Below are 12,134 nucleotides of genomic sequence, written 5' to 3'. Positions count from 1 at the left end.
AACAACACACAGTCACATAACACAGCCTCACAATACAACAACACACAGTCATATAACACAGCCTCACAATACAGTAACACACAGTCACATAACACAGCCTCACAATACAGTAACACACAGTCACATAACACAGCCTCACAATACAGTAACACACAGTTACATAACACAGCCTCACAATACAGTAACACCCAGTCACATAACACAGCCTCACAATACAGTAACACACAGTCACATAACACAGCCTCACAATACAACAACACACAGTCACATAACACAGCCTCACAATACAACAACACACAGTCACATAACAGCCTCACAACACAACAACACCCAGTTACATAACACAGCCTCACAATACAACAACACACAGTCACATAACACAGCCTCACAACACACAGTTATATAACAGCCTCACAATACAACAACACAGTTATATTACACAGCAAAACATACAGTTACAAAACACAGCCTCACAACAACAAGTAGTTACACAACACAGCCTCGCAACATAACAGCACAACACAACTCAACCTCACACTGAGTGTGCGTGCAGAGTGTGTGTGTGTGTGTGTGTGTGTGTGGGTGTGTGTGTGAGGTCTACCATGGACAATCATAGAAAACATGTAAAACACACCCAGCTCTCTCTGTGTTTACCATCAGCAGCAGTACAGAGTTTACAGTGGGAGTTTAAAGAAATTATTTTACCATTGGAAAGAGCTGTGTGACTGTGCTGCTATTGCTGATCAACACAGCGACCATACGGCTGCCTGTGGGTTTAACACTGTGACCGTGTGGCTGTCTGCTGGTTTGACACAGCGACCGTACTGTTGTCTGTGGGTCTGACACTGACCGTATGGCTGTCTGTGGGTCTGACACTGACCGTATGGCTGTCTGTGAGTTTGACACTGACCGTGTGGCTGTCTGTGAGTTTGACACTGTAACCGTGTGGCTGTCTGTGGGTTTGACACTGACCGTGTGGCTGTCTGTGGGTTTGACACAGTGACCGTGTGGCTGTCTGTGAGTTTGACACTGACCGTATGGCTGTCTGTGGGTTTGACACTGTAACTGTGTGGCTGTCTGTGGGTTTGACACTGACCGTGTGGCTGTCTGTGGGTTTGACACTGACCGTGTGGCTGTCTGTGGGTTTGACACTGACCATATGGCTGTCTGTGGGTTTGACACAGTGACCGTATGGCTGTCTGTTGGTTTGACACGGCGACCGTATGGCTGTCTGTGGGTTTGACACTGACCTTGTGGCTGTCTGTGGGTTTGACACTGACCGTGTGGCTGTCTGTGGGTTTGACACAGTGACCGTGTGGCTGTCTGTGGGTTTGACACAGTGACCATATGGCTGTCTGTGGGTTTGACACTGGCCATGTGGCTGTCTGTGGGTTTGACACTGACCGTATGTCCGTCTGTGGGTATGACACAGCGATTGTATTGCTGTCTGTGGGTTTGACACTGACTGTATGGCTGTCTGTTGGTTTGACACAGTGACCGTATGGCTGTCTGTGGGTTTGACACTGACCGTATGGCTGTCTGTGGGTTTGACACTGACCGTGTGGCCATCTGTGAGTTTGACACTGTAACCGTGTGGCTGTCTGTGGGTTTGACACACTGACCGTATGGCTGTCTGTGGGTTTGACACAGCGACCGTGTGGCTGTCTGTGGGTTTGACACAGCGACCGTATGGCTGTCTGTGGTTTTGTGTCTATACAGCCCCAACATCTGTGAGCGCGATCCAGAAAAGGATAGTGCCCTCTCTTTGCCCTTTAACTGGAATAAACTGGTCCCATTCCCAGTGGGGAGTGGGAGAAAAGGCCATAGCTCACTGACTCCCAGAGGTGCTATGCTTGGTATTTATGAAATGACTGGTACAAAGTGAAGAATGCACAGCCAGCATTTGAAAAATATGAAAAATTAACAGGAATTAAAAGGTGAGAGAGAAAGAGAGAGAGTTAGAGAAAGAGAGAGAGAGAGAGAGAGAGAGAGAGAGAGAGAGAGAGAAAGAGAGAGAGCGAGAGAGAGAGAGAGAGAGAAAGAGAGAGAGAGCGAGAGAGAGAGAGAGAGAGAGAGAGAGAGAGAGAGAGAGTTAAAGAGTGAGAGTTAGAGAAAGAGTACAGATTTTTTTTTTTATCTCGTTTCCATTCTTTATGGGAATGTTTGTATTAGTCTGTCCTTCTGAGTGAAATTATTCTCCATTTACCCATTATTCCTTTCTGTTTTCATTCAAATATCATTGACTGACCATTTACCCATAATTCCTTATCTATATTCAGTCTGTCACTGACAGAATGAAACAGTCACAACCTGTTTCACGTTATAAAATAAAATAAAATAAAATAAAATAACATTTGCCATGGATGAAAATATCCCTGTGCAAAATCACTGTGCTTTCCAACCAAAACTGTTTAATAACTGAGCTGGTCTGAGTCTGACTCATGGTATGTTCTTAGAGAAAGAAGTGTGCCCTAAATTTCAACAGTAAACCTCCACAAATTCTTTCATAGTCTGTTCACTTTAAACTCCCACAAGCTAAGCATAACACCTTGTGTACATGGATGAGTGTCTGAAAGCTGGCTTTAGGTCCCACCCATGCGTCTCTGACATCACGGCTCCTTAATGACATCACAATGGGATTTGAACTCACCCTCAGGGCATTGGTTTGACTGCCATTTTGAAAGAAGTCCCAGATTTGGGGGCGGTTTTCCTCCCAGGCCTCCGCCAGGTCCAGCAGCCCAGCCAGAGCATTGAAGGTGTGATTGGCCTTGAGGGGAGAGATGGGAAATTTAATTAGCTTCTCCTCCACCAGTCTGTCAGTCTCACAGACAGAGAAAGCATCTGCCAGCCAACAACAAAAACTCTGTCCAATATCTCAGAGTCGTGCCTTGTTCCGCCTCATGCCCGGCACTGTTCCTCTGTGCTTTTCACCGCTAAGAGAACAGTCTGCAGGCAGGTGCTCGAGCAGACTCACACAGCTGACTCTGACTGAACTCTTCAGTGCGTGACTGTCAGTAATGTGTGTATCTGCGTGACCTTGAGCTCGAATGGCTCGTCAGGTTAAATGTCTCCAGTCTGGGGGCCATGGGCTGGGCTTCCTCTGATTTCCCATCAGCCCCTGCTGTGCCGACTCTGTGCCTCTTGGTCTGTCTCTAGGCATACTGCTTCTTTACCTCTCTCAATTTACTCTTCTGTACTTCACACACACACACACACTCACACACACACACACACACACACACACACTCACACACACACACATAAACATACACACATCTGAAAGAATTCCTCTGCAGGCTTCTGTTTGCTTAACAATCTTACTCCCTCTTTTCTTTTTACCTTAACTTCTCAACACTGGGGTCTAAACTCTGAGATCCACTCTCAGGTCTACACTGGGGTCTCCACTCTGAGGTCTACACTCGGGTCTTCACTCTCAGGGCTACACTGGGGTCTTCACTCTGAGGTCTACACTTGGGTCTTCACTCTGAAGTCTACACTGGGGTCTTCACTCTGAGGTCTACACTCGGGTCTTCACTCTCAGGGCTACACTGGGGTCTTCACTCTGAGGTCTACACTCGGGTCTTCACTCTCAGGGCTACACTGGGGTCTTCACTCTGAGGTCTACACTGGGGTCTACACTCTGAAGTCTACACTGGGGTCTCCACTCTCAGGGCTACACTGGGGTCTCCACTCTGAAGTCTACACTCGGGTCTTCACTCTCAGGGCTACACTGGGGTCTTCACTCTGAGGTCTACACTCGGGTCTTCACTCTGAAGTCTACACTGGGGTCTTCACTCTGAGGTCTACACTGGGGTCTTCACTCTGAAGTCTACACTGGGGTCTTCACTCTGAAGTCTACACTGGGGTCTCCACTCTCAGGGCTACACTGGGGTCTTCACTCTGAGGTCTACACTGGGGTCTTCACTCTGAGGTCTACACTCGGGTCTTCACTCTGAAGTCTACACTGGGGTCTCCACTCTCAGGGCTACACTCGGGTCTTCACTCTGAGTTCTACACTGGGGTCTTCACTCTGAGGTCTACACTGGGGTCTTCACTCTGAATTCTACACTGGGGTCTTCACTCTGAGGTCTACACTGGGGTCTCCACTCTGAAGTCTACACTGGGGTCTCCACTCTCAGGGCTACACTGGGGTCTTCACTCTGAATTCTACACTGGGGTCTTCACTCTGAAGTCTACACTGGGGTCTTCACTCTGAGGTCTACACTGGGGTCTTCACTCTGAAGTCTACACTGGGGTCTTCACTCTGAGGTCTACACTGGGGTCTCCACTCTGAAGTCTACACTGGAGTTCCCACGCTGAGGTCTACACTGGGGTCTTCACTCTGAGGGCTACACTGGGGTCTTCACTCTGAGGTCTACACTGGGGTCTTCACTCTGAGGTCTACACCAATCCCAGCATGACGCATATATACTCCAGTCCCTCCCGCCCTGACCTCCTGTAAGCCCCTATTCTGAGCCAATGGCCCATCTGTGATGCTGACTCAACCTGACTGTGGAACCAAGATCAACCTGTCCTTTATAACCACATCATAATCTCAGTTTTAACGACAGTAAAGCTAATCTCTCAGCCACTATACAGTCTTAGATACAACCTATAACTCATCTTTAAATATCTTTAAATATAAAATCTTTTAAACTGCAGAAAAAATCACATACTGTGAATGACACTGAATCTGGTTACTCTGGACTCATTCTACACTGTGAATGTCTATGTTATGTGCTGGCCAGAGGAGGATGGGCTCCCCCTGCTGAGTCTTGGTTCCTCCCATGGTTTCTTCCTCCTGTTCACTTCATTAGGGAGTTCTTCCCTGTCACTGTCACCTCAGTCTTGCTCACTGGGGGTTTAGGCTCTGATCGCCCTAAAGCTGCCATGAGACAATTCGTGATTGCTTTACAAATGACCTTGAACTTGACCACACACACATGCACCTGCACACTCACACTCACACAGACACACACACACACACACACACTCACACTCACACACACACAGACACACAAACATGTGTGATGTTGTTCATACCTCTGATATCAGTTGCCGTGTCACTGGGGTGTCAGGTGTGTAAAGTACTTTTCCCAGCAGCAGTGGACGAAATGTATTCCAGACATACCGTAGACCCGGAGTTCCCTCTAAGGTTGAGATTAGTGCCTCACAGAACACACCTAAACACACACACGCACACACACATATACAGGTTAAAATTCACTTATCACTCTTTAAAATTCACTCATTAATCTCTCATTAAAATTTATTCATTAATCTCTAACTGAATTTCACTCATCACTCTCATTATAATTCAGTCATTAATCTCTCACGAAAATTTACTCATTAATCTCTCACTAAAATTCTCTCATTAATCTCTCACTAAAATTCTCTCATTAATCTCTCATTAATCTCTCACTAAAATTCTCTCATTAATCTCTCATTAATCTCTCACTAAAATTCTCTCATTAATCTCTCATTAAAATTTACTCATTAATCTCATTAAAATTCACTCATCACTCATTAGAATTCACTCATTAATCTCTCATTAAAATTCTCTCATTAATCTCTCATTAAAATTCTCTCATTAATCTCATTAAAATTCACTCATCACTCATTAAAATTCACTCATCACTCATTAGAATTCACTCATTAATCTCATTAAAATTCACTCATTAATCTCATTAAAATTCACTCATCACTCATTAAAATTTGCTCATTGATCTCTCACTAAAATTCGCTCATGCAATTCACTGACTCATTAAAATTGAATAATTTTTCTCCCACTAATCATTCAATTACAAACTGACATTTAATGCCCCAGAGACACTCACATAAGACCATAAAAAAGGGTAAATTACACATATGCATGTGTTTCAAATGAATGGGTTGTTAAACTTTAATAAATAAACGAGTTACTAAACTTTATTGTGGTAAAAATCACACACACACACACACGCTGTCAGTACCTCATGATCACTCTGAACTGTGTGAATGGAATTGTATTTAAGCAGACGTTTATTCATTAAAGGACTCGTTAACTCACAAAAGATTTATGACTGCACAGTGACCAGAGCGACGTTGTTTATGTCTTTAATAGCGCGTTGGCAGTGCCCTCCCCGGAGACAGAGAAATACTCACTTGAATTATTGTTAGTTGAGTTTGACGTTATCTCTTTGTTGGAGTCGTAATTCCAAAATCCAAACTCAGACCGAGCTGAACTGGAATTTGTAACGTCAAAACTGGAATTTTTCCCACACAACAGCATATTTACACTACCAAAAGCATTGGATCGGAAGTCCAAACTTTCTCCGGCATTGAACAATATGGAATTCCGTAACCTAGAAATCTGACAGAGAAAAACACTTAATAATAATGCAAACATTTCACACTCATGTCACCACCCTAAAACAGCAGGGCAGTGTGAATCAGAGCTCATGTCACCACCCTAAAACAGCAGGGCAGTGTGAATCAGAGGGGAGACAGAATCACATTGGAGTTCCATTCAAATGTATTTTAACAATGACGATAAACTGAGCCTACCTCATTCATCACTGGCAAGACATCTGACACTGTTCTTTCAAACAAGTCTGCCGCTTCCGCGGGGTTCATATCCACAGCCAAAGGCAGCTGCAAAAGATGTGACCTCACTCTAATGACCTCATACTAAAAGCGATATTACTGTAATTACTGCACAACAGATATAGTATCAACACAATGCTCTTCATGTCTTCTTCATATTCTATTAAAATATATGATGTTATTTAATGTGTGTGTGTGTGTGTGTGTGTGTGTGTATATATATATATTTATTTGTGTGTGTGTATATGTATGTGTGTGTATATGTATGTGTGTGTATATATATATATATATATATATATATATATATATATATATATATATATATATATATATATGTGTGTGTGTGTGTGTGTGTGTGTGTGTGTGTGTGTGTGTATGTATGTGTATGTATATATATACATATACATACACACACACATATTTTTTTCTTTCTTTCTTTTTTAAGTAAATCATCCTTGTTTAAAATGAAATGTTTTGGAATACTGTGTTTGAATAGTATATTTTTTATACTGTCTATCTGGTGTATTAGCTCCTGTATTAGCTAACACGTTCACTCAGGTTTGTTGACGGTGGAGTGGGTGGCCGCCTTGTGTCCCAGAGTGCCATCATGGCCATATTACCTTCAAGCTCTCCCTTTTAACTATGCTGTAATAGCTAGTCTTGCTGGGGTCCCTGCCTGCACTCAGCACATGATGTACATTTTCCCATTATGTGGAAATGAACATATCTAACAATGTCTCTTTCTCGCTCTCTCTCTCTCTCTCTCTCTCTCTCTCTCTCTCTCTGTCGAGCCACACATGCTACTCCTCAGATACCAGTGATCCTGACTCCTCCTGCCCTCTGGACCAATCCATCCTGGTGTTCTCATCTTTCATCCCCCTGTCAGCCTCCTGTCAGCATCGCCATCCCCTTTGTTCATGCTCTGAATTCACTTGCAGTTGTAACTGCCCACAGGGCCTGCACCTATTGCACACCTGTCTGGCCAAGAAGGGGTCTCCTCTCTCTGTGGTCCTTCTCAAGATTTCTCCCAGTTTCCCATTCCCCTCTTGGGTTTTTGGGAAGTTTTTTCTTGCCCGCCATGAGGATTGTTGTGGCCTGTAAAGCCCTTTGAGACTGTAAACAGTGATATTGGGCTTTAAATAAACTTGCCTGTGAAACTGAAGTTCTCTGTAATGCCCTTTCCAGCCGATGTCACCTCCACGGGCATCCCCCTCTATCTCAGGGTGACACCACAAGGACTCATCTGGTTCTCAGGCCGGGGACAGCCACAAAGTAACCAACCCAGCACTGTCTGTTCTGTGCTTTACAGGCCGGGGACAGCCACAAAGTAACCAACCCAGCACTGTCTGTTCTGTGCTTTACAGGCCAGGGACAGCCACAAAGTAACCAACCCAGCACTGTCTGTTCTGTGCTTTACAGGCCGGGGACAGCCACAAAGTAACCAACCCAGCACTGTCAGTTCTGTGCTTTACAGGCCGGGGACAGCCACAAAGTAACCAACCCAGCACTGTCTGTTCTGTGCTTTACAGGCCGGGGACAGCCACAAAGTAACCAACCCAGCACTGTCTGTTCTGTGCTTTACAGGCCGGGGACAGCCACAAAGTAACCAACCCAGCACTGTCTGTTCTGTGCTTTACAGGCCGGGGACAGCCACAAAGTAACCAACCCAGCACTGTCTGTTCTGTGCTTTACAGGCCGGGGACAGCCACAAAGTAACCAACCCAGCACTGTCTGTTCTGTGCTTTACAGGCCGGGGACAGCCACAAAGTAACCAAACCAGCACTGTCTGTTCTGTGCTTTACAGGCCGGGGACAGCCACAAAGTAACCAAACCAGCACTGTCAGTTCTGTGCTTTACAGGCCGGGGACAGCCACAAAGTAACCAACCCAGCACTGTCTGTTCTGTGCTTTACAGGCCGGGGACAGCCACAAAGTAACCAACCCAGCACTGTCAGTTCTGTGCTTTACAGGCCGGGGACAGCCACAAAGTAACCAACCCAGCACTGTCTGTTCTGTGATTAACAGGCCGGGGACAGCCACAAAGTAACCAACCCAGCACTGTCTGTTCTGTGCTTTACAGGCCGGGGACGGCCACAAAGTAACCAACCCAGCACTGTCTGTTCTGTGCTTTACAGGCCGGGGACAGCCACAAAGTAACCAACCCAGCACTGTCAGTTCTGTGCTTTACAGGCCGGGGACAGCCACAAAGTAACCAAACCAGCACTGTCAGTTCTGTGCTTTACAGGCCGGGGACAGCCACAAAGTAACCAACCCAGCACTGCATCAGAATCCATCATTCCAAACCTTTGAAAAAACATGCTTTAAAAACACGCTTTAAAAACACGCTTTGCAAAACTCATAAGGAATGCATGAACGGATGCAGAGAGAGCTCCAGTTGACCTTGACTGGCTGAATGTACCATATACATTCCCTCAGATGACAGTATTTGAGACTTTGAACAGCCAGATGGGTGCATTGAATCAGTCAAAGAGGAGACATTTGTACGAGAGTTTAGCTTGGCTATCATGGCAGCCTTATTCAGTCTTTAGTGCATTAATTCACTCTCAGTTTTCCCCTTGGCATCAGTGCTCGGGCTGGCTAAGAGGGCTGATGGGGAAAAGCTCTGGCATCTAAACACAGCCATTTGGGCTGAAACAGCCTGAGATCAGACCATGGGGATCAGCACAGATTTGGACAGAATGATATTAAGAGTTTGGGAGGACAGAGGAATCAGAGCTGTATGGTGTGCGGTGTGCAGTGCGTGAGATTAGACAATATTTTTGTCCTTAGCCACGACATTATTCTCCATCCTGCCACCATGACACACACACACACACACACACAGTTACCTTCCCTGAACTGTGGCCTGTATAATGGATCCTTTCGTATCTGTTTTTCCCACTGACAGAACCAGGGCTGGTTTTGTCACAGCTGGCGAAGGCACCAGAGGAAGTGCTGAGGATACGCCTGTGTAATTTGTCTGTTGTGTAGCTGTTTCAATCAAATATATGAATAGGTAATGTGTCAATAAATTGTTCCCAAATTATGAGATCTAAGAGGTTAGAAACACTGTTTTGTCAGAGAGAATATCTAGAGAATATCTGGAGAATATCTAGATTTCTCTAAAATATTTGGACAGATTCTGAGATGACATGTCATTTTAGTCTTGGTTCCGATTCTAAAATGTTTACTCTGATAAATGCTTTACTCTGAGACATATAAAAGACACAGAGAAGAAGAACCATGGGGGAAGAATCGTGAAAATGGGGCAGATTAGAACAGCAGGTTAAAGTCCAGCCCCTGTCTGCGCCCTGCCCTGTACTTTCTCTCTGACGACTGATAATCAGAAAATCATGAAATCAGAATACATCACTAGACTAGACAGCTTCTCTTCTCTTCTCTTGTCTTCTCTTCTCTTCTCTTGTCTTCTCTTCTCTTCTCTTCTCTTCTCTTCTCTTCTCTTCTCTTCTCTTCTCTTCTCTCCTCTCCTCTTCTGTCCTCTCCTCTCCTCTCCTCTTCTGTCCTCTCCTCTCCTCTTCTCTTCTCTCCTCCTCTCTTCTCTTCTCTTCTCTTCTCTTCTCTTCTCTTCTCTCCTCTCCTCTCCTCTCCTCTCCTCTTCTCTTCTCTCCTCCTCTCTTCTCCTCTCTTCTCTTCTCTTCTCTTCTCTTCTCTTCTCTTCTCTTCTCTCCTCCTCTCCTCTCCTCTCCTCTCCTCTCTTCTCTTCTCTTGTCTTCTCTTGTCTTCTCTTCTCTTCTCTCCTCTCCTCTTCTCCTGTCTTCTCCTCTCTTCTCTTCTCTTCTCCTGTCTTCTCTTCTCTTCTCTCCTCTCTTCTCCTCTCCTCTTCTCTTCTCTCCTCCTCTCTTCTCCTCTCTTCTCTTCTCTTCTCTTCTCTCCTCCTCTCCTCTCTTCTCTTCTCCTCTCTTCTCTTCTCCTCTCTTCTCTTCTCTTCTCTTCTCTTCTCTTCTCTCCTCTCCTCTTCTCCTCTCTTCTCTTCTCTTCTCCTCTCTTCTCTTCTCTTCTCTTCTCTTCTCCTCTCTTCTCTTCTCTTCTCTTCTCTTCTCTTCTCTTCTCCTCTCCTCTCTTCTCCTCTCTTCTCTCCTCTTCTCTTCTCTCCTCCTCTCTTCTCTTCTCTTCTCCTCTCTTCTCTTCTCTTCTCTTCTCTTCTCTCCTCTCCTCTTCTCCTCTCTTCTCTTCTCTTCTCTTCTCTTCTCCTCTCTTCTCTTCTCTTCTCTTCTCTTCTCTCCTCTCCTCTTCTCCTCTCTTCTCTTCTCTTCTCCTCTCTTCTCTTCTCTTCTCTTCTCTTCTCTTCTCCTCTCTTCTCTTCTCTTCTCTTCTCTTCTCTTCTCCTCTCCTCTCTTCTCCTCTCTTCTCTCCTCTTCTCTTCTCTCCTCCTCTCTTCTCTTCTCTTCTCCTCTCTTCTCTTCTCTTCTCTTCTCTCCTCTCCTCTTCTCCTCTCTTCTCTTCTCTTCTCTTCTCTTCTCCTCTCTTCTCTTCTCTTCTCTTCTCTTCTCTTCTCTTCTCTTCTCTCCTCTCCTCTTCTCCTCTCTTCTCTTCTCTTCTCCTCTCTTCTCTTCTCTTCTCTTCTCTTCTCTTCTCTTCTCTTCTCCTCTCTTCTCTTCTCTTCTCTTCTCTTCTCTTCTCTTCTCTTCTCTTCTCCTCTCCTCTCTTCTCCTCTCTTCTCTCCTCTTCTCTTCTCTCCTCCTCTCTTCTCTTCTCTTCTCCTCTCTTCTCTTCTCTTCTCTTCTCTCCTCTCCTCTTCTCCTCTCTTCTCTTCTCTTCTCTTCTCTTCTCTTCTCCTCTCTTCTCTTCTCTTCTCTTCTCCTCTCTTCTCTTCTCCTCTCTTCTCTTCTCTTCTCTTCTCTTCTCTTCTCTTCTCTTCTCCTCTCCTCTCTTCTCCTCTCTTCTCTCCTCTTCTCTTCTCTCCTCCTCTCTTCTCTTCTCTTCTCCTCTCTTCTCTTCTCTTCTCTTCTCTCCTCTCCTCTTCTCCTCTCTTCTCTTCTCTTCTCTTCTCTTCTCTTCTCTTCTCTTCTCTTCTCTTCTCCTCTCTTCTCTTCTCTTCTCCTCTCCTCTCCTCTCTTCTCCCCTCTTCTCTCCTCTTCTCTTCTCTCCTCCTCTCTTCTCTTCTCTTCTCTTCTCTTCTCTTCTCTTCTCCTCTCTCCTCCTCTCCTCTCTTCCTCTCTTCTCTTCTCTGAGTGGAGGAGAGGAGTGCTCTGCTGCCCTGACTGCTCAATTGCAGAAATGTTTTTGGTTTTTTTCCTCCTGATTTAGCCAGAGGCTTGTGGATGATTTTGTCACATCTCATCTAGATTTCTCCTGTGGAGCCGCAGTGCCTATGAGCTGAGTTTCTTCAGATGACTTTTTCTCACTGCATGAACCCAATCTTCATCATTTATTTATGTCTGGAGCTCTTCCACACGTTCTCTTTCCACATTAGTTCCTATAGCCAGCAAGTCATCTCATCCTCAAGTCAGCCAGTGTTTCACAAAATAAGAAAAAGATCCGTCCTAACAAACAAGGAATTTCGCTGTAACAAGGAGTATTACAGTGACT

At 45.2% G+C, this 12,134-nt stretch overlaps 1 protein-coding gene across 1 annotated transcript in view; it reads right to left on the bottom strand.

Annotated features, from left to right (window-relative positions):
• LOC115817135 (phospholipid-transporting ATPase ABCA1) overlaps positions 1–12,134 on the bottom strand; it is a 146,106-nt gene that overhangs the window by 98,682 nt on the left and 35,290 nt on the right. Inside the window, exons 8-11 of the mRNA XM_030780379.1 lie at positions 6,547–6,633; positions 6,145–6,352; positions 5,044–5,183; positions 2,651–2,767 (exon numbers count right to left, since the gene is read on the bottom strand). Coding sequence (XP_030636239.1) covers positions 2,651–2,767; positions 5,044–5,183; positions 6,145–6,352; positions 6,547–6,633 — 552 coding nt within the window. The remainder of the gene's footprint in view (positions 1–2,650; positions 2,768–5,043; positions 5,184–6,144; positions 6,353–6,546; positions 6,634–12,134) is intronic.

Source organism: Chanos chanos, chromosome 7, assembly GCF_902362185.1.
Source record: "Chanos chanos chromosome 7, fChaCha1.1, whole genome shotgun sequence".
Taxonomy (NCBI): domain Eukaryota; kingdom Metazoa; phylum Chordata; class Actinopteri; order Gonorynchiformes; family Chanidae; genus Chanos; species Chanos chanos.
Note: the sequence above shows the minus strand (reverse complement) of the source record. Positions and strands in the feature narration are given on the sequence as shown.